The sequence below is a fragment of the Condylura cristata genome, unplaced genomic scaffold (genome assembly GCF_000260355.1).
Source record: "Condylura cristata isolate star-nosed mole 26May11 unplaced genomic scaffold, ConCri1.0 scaffold00023, whole genome shotgun sequence".
Taxonomy (NCBI): Eukaryota; Metazoa; Chordata; class Mammalia; order Eulipotyphla; family Talpidae; genus Condylura; species Condylura cristata.
Window position 1 is genome coordinate 31124773 of NW_004567124.1, and position 7986 is coordinate 31132758.

The 7986-nt window shown below is 44.9% G+C and overlaps 1 protein-coding gene across 1 annotated transcript; it reads left to right on the forward strand.

The window, feature by feature from the left end:
* The first annotated feature begins 2295 nt into the window (after positions 1-2295).
* Positions 2296-5434, forward strand: GJD2 (gap junction protein, delta 2, 36kDa). The gene is made up of 3 exons (XM_004687944.2): positions 2296-2506; positions 2663-2840; positions 3853-5434. Exons 2-3 carry the CDS (start codon positions 2770-2772, stop codon positions 4745-4747), a joined length of 966 nt encoding a protein of 321 aa, XP_004688001.1. The 5' UTR covers positions 2296-2506; positions 2663-2769; the 3' UTR covers positions 4748-5434.
* Positions 5435-7986: the final 2552 nt, after the last annotated feature.

Consider the following 7986-nt stretch of genomic DNA (forward strand, 5'->3'; position numbering starts at 1 on the left):
ATAAGTGTGAACAACTTATGAATGATTCCTAAAACCAAAAATAGTTAATTGTTTTTAATTTGTAGGGGTGAGAATAATGTTTTTATTTGAAAATAGGCTACCAAATACAGACTTGTTAAACTTTAAGTCCTGTATATAGATGTGTTGTGTGTTTATACACTTGTTATATATCCATGAGTATATGTACTGGGAGATAGAGTGTATTTCAAAATAAAAAAATCTACAATTTAGTCACAGCCTACTGTTTGAAAATTTCATTGTGAGAACATATTGAAATGTATTTTCTGGAACCTGCCCTTAAGATCACCATTTTTTAAGTGTCTAGGACACTCATGTGTACAGAACATAGTGATTTTGAATTGAGTGGCCTATTTGGGGCCATTTAAACATATTAAACAGATTTCCCTTGGAACTTTCTTACTCATTTATTTCTTATATGAGATCCTTTACTCCATGTGTTTGCCAGAACAGACACAGAACCAGAGCCTAAGGTGGGGGGCAGGGAGGGGAGTCAGAGGGAATATACCAAATCTGAATTAAGGGATCACCACTCCAGCTGGATGTCAATTGAATAACAAGACCTGACCAACATGAAATAAAGAGCACTTGCTTTAGCCCTTACGCTCCGTTTATACCTTCCTCCATTTTTAGTGTACTCTTATTTTTTCAGCAAAAGTTGTTTTCTTGGACTAAAGATGTCAACTCTAGAAGAGATTTCACTGATTCCTCTCTTGCCAAAGCTTAGGTTGTGCTTTTACATGTTATTTTTACATAGGAGTGCCCTGGAAGGGGCTGAACCTCCCTAGTCTCTAGAACACCAGTTCCCAACCACCTTAGTTATTTTAGTACTGAATTTCCTCATAGTGAGGCCATAGTGAGGATCAGTAATATCTATGTGTGCTATGGTCCTGTGATTATTAAAGCTGCATTATAAGCCTGTGGTTATATTTTAGTTTTTTAAAGATTTATCTACTCCTGCATACAAGAACTGGGTTACAGGCCAGAGGTCTGTGTGTGTGTGGAGGGGATTAGGGGTGGTAATGTGTGTGTGTGAGAGGATTCACTGAGACAGAGTGGGGAACAGAACAGGTCGATAAATCGAAACACACCACTGAGGGGAGCATGGAGCGAGATAGGAGAGGTCTGCCACACCATGTGTGACAGCTCCCTGGCCAGGGATTGAACTTATGCTGCAGTGGCTGTGCACAGTTTCATAGTGCTGAGACTTAACCAGGGAGACCTCACAGTCATATTTTAAAAGGGTGATGACTACTTAGCCATTGTGCTTTGGGTACATTTATATGAAATACTTCTAACTAATGTGTCTCCTAACACTGTCCCCTGAGTTATTAGTGATCCAGTATGAGTGTTTCAACTCAATTATGCAGTTGATGTAGACAAAAAAGTAAATTTAAATAAAAAACCAAAATAGGATCTCTGGTTGAAAGAAGAAAAGTTAAGGTGGGATAAGGAAAATGGGAGATGGTAAGGCTGTGAGCTGCCCTATTTTGCTAGCAGAATACTAGACCTCCTTACAATCAGATTATAGTTCACCGTATAGTTAAAGCATGACCAAACAATATTTTTAAATAAGCAGAGCCTCAGGGAAGCAAACCCTTCAACCTGGCTCACACTAAGCATCTCTTAGGTACAGGTTTGAATCCAGACCCTCATCAGGAGATCCACACCTGCATTTAAACTATCCTAAATGAACTCTCTTCAAGTCTTCACAATCCAGCGTCTGACCCTCAGATCCGAGGAAGCACCTAGCGGCTCAAACCCAGCCACCTAGTTGTCTCCAGGGGTATTTAAAAGCATCCCACTGTCCCCCTACTTTTCTGCCCCTCACCCATCATCTTCGTTTAGGGCGAGAATTTCAGTTATATCCTCCGAGACAAAAAGCAAAAGACAGGAAAGCTAAACTACTTACTCCGCCCTCCCCACAAACCCACGCTTCTGCTCCCGACTATCCCGCTCTTGCGGGGATCTGGCGGTCAGGTGAGGTTACCTGGGAGCCCCGAGAAGCCCGGAGGGGCTTTAGGATCTCTCCTCTCGATGTCACCCTACTTCCCGACAGGTGCCCCTGACTCCCGCCCCCCTCTCTCTCAGTCGTGCGTCCCCTGCCCCTCGGGCTCTCGCGCGCAACGACAGCAGCACGCTGCGCTCGGCTCCCCTCCGCCGACCTGGCGTGACGCAGGCGGAGACTACTTAAAGGCGGATTAGAGGCGGCGGCCACGGATTCCCGAGTCTGGCAGCCAGCAACGCCCGCTCCGCCTGGGCCTCGCAGGCGGCAGCGTGCGAGCACCTGGTGCCGCAGAAGTGGCAGCCCCCGGGAGTGGTGCGTGGACTATTCTCCGCACCCTAACCCTCGGGGGTAAACGGCGCCCAGAGACCTCTCTCTCCGCAGGCGAGAGCTCACGGATCTGCTAGCTGCCACCCTCGCCCCGCCCCACCCCTCGCCTAGACATCCTTCGGCTGGAGACCTGATCCCGGGACGGCGCGGGAGGTTGGTACCCGGTCTCCCAACGGCTCCTGCAGCCCCATCTATCGGGACGCACTTGATTTTCCCCTCACTCCCCTCTTTTTAAGTATAATAAAAGAGAGGGGGGGGAGGACTGTGGATCTAAGAACAATTTTTTTTTTTTGCTTCTTTAATTGGGAGGGGGGGCAATTCGCTCCCAGTCGGGAGGTGCGGCCCGGGGAGGGGCCAGGAGCGGGAACGTGCCCGGTGCTGCCCAGTCTTTGTTTGCTGCCTCCGGATGCACAGCGATGGGGGAATGGACCATCCTGGAGAGGCTGCTGGAAGCCGCGGTGCAGCAGCACTCCACTATGATCGGGAGGTAAGGGCACGGAGCCGGCTGTCAGCGGGCCCATCGGGTGACACCCCCCTCCGCCCCCCGGTAGTCCCTTCTCACGTCCAGACCGAGCCCCCCAAACCCCAGCCCATCGTCTGACCCGTTCCCATCGTCCTCAGTTCATGTGCCTGTGTTCCCAGTGTGGGGGGGATTACCCAATGTCCCGTGATGCCCCCCTCCTCTAACTGCTCCTTCTCCGGTCCCCCATCCCTTCCCTGTGAAGCACCATGCAAGGGGTCACTCGTCTCCCATCAGAAAAGGAGTTGTTGGCTCAGCCGCGGTCCCCCCACTCTCCACTGTCAGAGCCAATCTCCGTCCGGTTCCTTAAATAGAATCTACAAGGAAAGCAGGATTGTATTTGGACAGAGAAGGGCAAATGGGGAGATGGATATGCTCTTCAGAGCAGATGTATTTTTTCCCAACAAATATTTATTGGGCTAAACTGACTTGGCTCTTAAAACATACAGTATCGGAAACCCACACATCCAACTCACAATTGTGTTCATACCTATCTGTTTATATAAAGCATTGCACTGAATATTCATGTTGAGAATAAACAAAATATCCAATTGGAGTAGCACACTCAGTGTAGATTTTGAAACATGCACTCTCTGTCCATATATTGCATGTGCATTTGCCATATTCAAAGTGAAGATGTGTTTTGTGCATCTGCATCTTTACATTCCATACCTACAGATGAAATCTGTTGCTAACATACCAGTCTCAGTGTGTGGAGACGTGTATACCTGAAATTCCTGTAACAAGAAATGTTCCCAGTCTACCAACACCCAGAGAAAGGGAAGAGACAAAAAAAAAAAAAAAAAAAAAAAAAAAACGTTTCCTAGATTCCAGTTCAGTACTAGGCAGAGCTGGGCAGCTCCCCCTCAGCAGATCGGTAAACACGGGAGCAGGGAAAGGAAGTGCAGGGATTTCCTAAGTCAGTGACTCAGCCCGTGAGAATCTCTCTCCCTCCCTCCCTCCCTCTTTTCCTGCTCAGGATCCTGTTGACTGTGGTGGTGATCTTCCGGATCCTCATTGTGGCCATTGTAGGGGAGACAGTGTACGATGATGAGCAGACTATGTTTGTGTGCAACACTCTGCAGCCCGGCTGTAACCAGGCCTGCTATGACCGCGCCTTCCCCATCTCCCACATACGTTACTGGGTCTTCCAGATCATAATGGTGTGCACTCCCAGTCTCTGCTTCATCACCTACTCTGTGCACCAGTCTGCAAAGCAGCGAGAACGCCGCTACTCTACTGTCTTCCTAGCCCTGGACAGAGACCCTCCTGAGTCCATGGGGGGTCCTGGAGGAACTGGGGGTGGGGGAAGTGGTGGAGGCAAACGAGAAGATAAGAAGTTGCAAAATGCCATTGTTAACGGAGTACTGCAGAACACAGAAAACACCAGCAAGGAGACAGAACCAGATTGTTTAGAGGTTAAAGAGCTGACCCCACATCCATCAGGGCTGCGCACTGCAGCACGATCCAAGCTCCGAAGGCAGGAAGGCATCTCCCGCTTCTACATTATCCAAGTGGTGTTCCGAAATGCCCTGGAGATTGGATTTTTGGTGGGCCAATATTTTCTCTATGGCTTCAGCGTCCCAGGGTTGTACGAGTGTGACCGCTACCCCTGCATCAAAGAAGTGGAATGTTATGTGTCCCGGCCTACTGAGAAGACCGTCTTCCTAGTGTTCATGTTTGCCGTGAGTGGCATCTGTGTAGTGCTGAACTTGGCTGAACTCAACCACCTGGGGTGGCGCAAGATCAAACTGGCTGTAAGAGGAGCACAGGCCAAGAGGAAGTCAGTCTATGAGATCCGCAACAAGGACCTGCCCCGAGTCAGTGTTCCCAATTTTGGCAGGACTCAGTCCAGTGACTCTGCCTATGTGTGAGAGTCAGGTTTTGGGAAGGCCTAGGGGCTAGTAGCCCTGAATCACTGCTCATGAGTGGCTTCATCTGCCACTCGTCATGTAACTCGTACCACTGAGATGTAAGATAAGGTTGTGTAAGAGTAAATCTTGTCTCAATGGGAGAGGAGAGGAGGTAGAACCATTGCCACATGGCTCACACTGGTTCTGCAGAGACAGTTGGGTAGAGTGATGAGATGAATGAGTTGGACTTCTTTGGGCCCTTTCCTTTCATGGCCCAATCTGATCTTGGAAACAGTGGACTTGCACAGATCCTAAGTAGAATGTAGCTCTGCTGAGCTCCATATCCTGGTGAATGGCATGAGTCAAATACTTCATCCGTAAAGAATTTGTGACCTATCTCGATACATCCCTTCATCCTGGGCTGCAGGAAAACGTCCTTGAGGCATCTTTCGTGTACCTCCCCCAACCAGCATGCCCCTCTCCCTCAATCCAGGATAGCATGCCAGCTTTTTTTCTGAATCTGGCCTGACCACAGTAGACCTAATATGGTTAATCTGCAAGCTAGAGGGAGTTACATGGGGTGCTTTGTGGAGAATGGCCATGCAGAGGTTTGCACTTCAGCCCCATCCAGCTGGCCCTTAGTCATTATGAAATCCTTAGGAATGTCTCAATATTTCCAATTTTTTAAACTCAGACTGCACTGGTGCTGTTTATTAGGGGCAGGGATGGGGTGGGAGGGAGGGAATTGCAATATGCAACTATAACAAGTCTGTGAGATGGTCGTTGCACTGTTAGGCATGTGGTTATGAACTGTGGGATATTTCTGCCTTCCAGCTTGTGGATTTGCATAGCATTCAAATATTTTTTTTTTTGGTCAATATCAAGGGTGTCTACCCAAGCCACAGAATTTCTAGCTGATGTATATCACTTGTTTTTCTTAGAGTTTTGTTGTGCAATACAACTGCACTTCATTTTGCCATGGTTTGAATTTATCTGTGTCCTCACACCAGAGACCTTAATCAGTCCATGTCAATCCTTATTTATTATTATATGAATTATTTTTGAAACACACACACACACACACACACACCCCTACACAATCACTGACTTCAGAAACCTGACACTAAACACTATTGGCTAACACTTGTTTACTGATACTTATTTGAGACATATACCAAAGGCTCAAAACCCCCATTGCTTTGGACTGCAAATATGTTTCCTTCTCTTTGCTCTTATTTATTTAAGTGCCATACTGTACCTTTCACATCTACTGTGTATTTAGTTAAAGCATTGGCCAATAGTAATATTTGGATAATGTGCTATTATGAAGGCCTGTGTTTCTTTTACGTTATTATGGTTTTTGATTTAGCTATGGACATGGTGTAATACACAACTGAGGATTTATTTAAAATAAAGTTCTTGCCTTTTTTGTAAAATAAAGTTCTTGGGAAGAGTGTATTTTTCTATTTTGATGGCAGTTACACTGATTGCAATAATGTTAAAAATGTTTTGTTATAATCTCAAAAAAAATCACAATATTAACATCAGGAAATGAGGCATGGGTAAATAGTATTTAAGAGATGACCAATGTAGTCTAATTAGTCTCTAATAGATGAGAAGAGGCTGGTACATTTTATGGACATTTAGAAGAGTATGGTGAGGTGTCAAGCAGCAATATTCACTAACTCTGTTCCATCTCAGCCCAAGATTTCTTTCCTTATCTAAAGATGTCTTGTAACAAAATGTCAGTGCTATATGATACCAGCTCATTCAAGGAATGGAATTTTCCCCTACTTTCCATCACACTTTTCTGCCATTTGTCACATTTGGCAGGATGCTGCACTACCCGTCATCTCTTTAAGACCTAATGTTGAAAATGGTACTAACCCAGCAGTCAAACAGAATTTCTTTAGATCTGTGCTGCTCCACAGAACTTTCTGCAGTGACGGCACTCTCTAGTTTTTGCTGCTCGTCTCTTATAAGCAGTCTAGTGCAAATGAAAAACTGAATTTCTAGTTTTACGTAAATTTAGTTAACTAGCCACGTGTGGTTAGTGGCTACTGTATTAAACAGCACAATACTGCCATTTTAATCAATCACTTCTTTTTTTTTTTTTTTTTTTTCCAGGCAACTAAAGCAAGAAATCTTTTGTTAGATAAGGAGAAGGGTAGCAAAGCTCTGAAAGAGAGGAGTCCCAAGAAGGTAGCCTTAATCATTTCTTACTGGGTTATCTCAAAGAGGGCTGATCCTCTGATTTTACATCATATTAGTTTTTAGTTAAGCATTTTAATTTTAATATCATGTTTGACATTTCCTGTCTACATATAGCCCCATTAGCTTAAAAGGATAATGGTCTTCTTTGCTTCTTTAGTTTACCTTCTAATTCTAATGAGCACTTAGTCTGACTATTATGAAGCAATGTGGAATTTCCTAGGTGATTATTTCTCACAGTATTGTTGCAGCCTTTAATGGTGGCAGTACAAATGCTAATTTTAGCATGAAAATATGTTTATGTTAATTGATAGGTTTCCATCTGCAGTTTAAATAGGCAGTTGAAGATGACTATCCTTAAGAAACAGATCCTCCTCTGTTTTGTGTTCGGTGAGCTAAAAATGTTTTAAGACACCTCCCAGAGATGGAAGAACAGTGTTGCTTGAGAGCTCTTAGCATATGCTTGGGTGTGAAAGAAGTAGGAATCTGTGTGGAAAACAAGGGCTGTTGTATTTATGCCTTGATGTAAGATTAGAAAAACTATAGCATTTCCTGGTAGGAATGCATTCCATATGATTGGAGCTTATCTATTTTAGTTCTTGGATGTTTCCAAACACCTCCAAATGGAAAGATTAGTAATTCACTCGTCAGTAGTGGAGAAGAGAATACACCTTCCTCTTGGTGTAGAGTCATCCCTTGTAATGGTTGATGTGTGTCCGACTGATTCTTTTGCTTTCTGTTTAATGAAGGAGACATACTGATGATTTTACGGTTCATACAACTATGTGATGGATGTGACTTTAATCTGTACTCTGTGAGAGGACAGCACCAAAATACAGCATCTCAAGAGACTTTTGGTGAGCAGCAGGCTTATGCTGCATGTGTGCATGCGATGCCTGTGGGTTTGTGCATTGGTGGGTACTGGGTGTCAGTGCATGAACTGGTTTGAAATGACTGGAGAATAGTCTGGACTGAAGTTGTGCAGCCTGGAGAACGAAAAGCTGAAAGTAGAGAATTCGTAATTTTTAAATCCTCAAGTATTTCAAAAG

Coding starts and splice junctions, on each gene's coding strand:
- GJD2 (XM_004687944.2), top strand. CDS start 2,770: ATGGGGGAATGGACCATCCTGGAGAGGCTGCTGGAAGCCGCGGTGCAG. Junction 2,841..3,852: donor CACTCCACTATGATCGGGAG/GTAAGGGCACGG, acceptor TTTCCTGCTCAG/GATCCTGTTGACTGTGGTGG.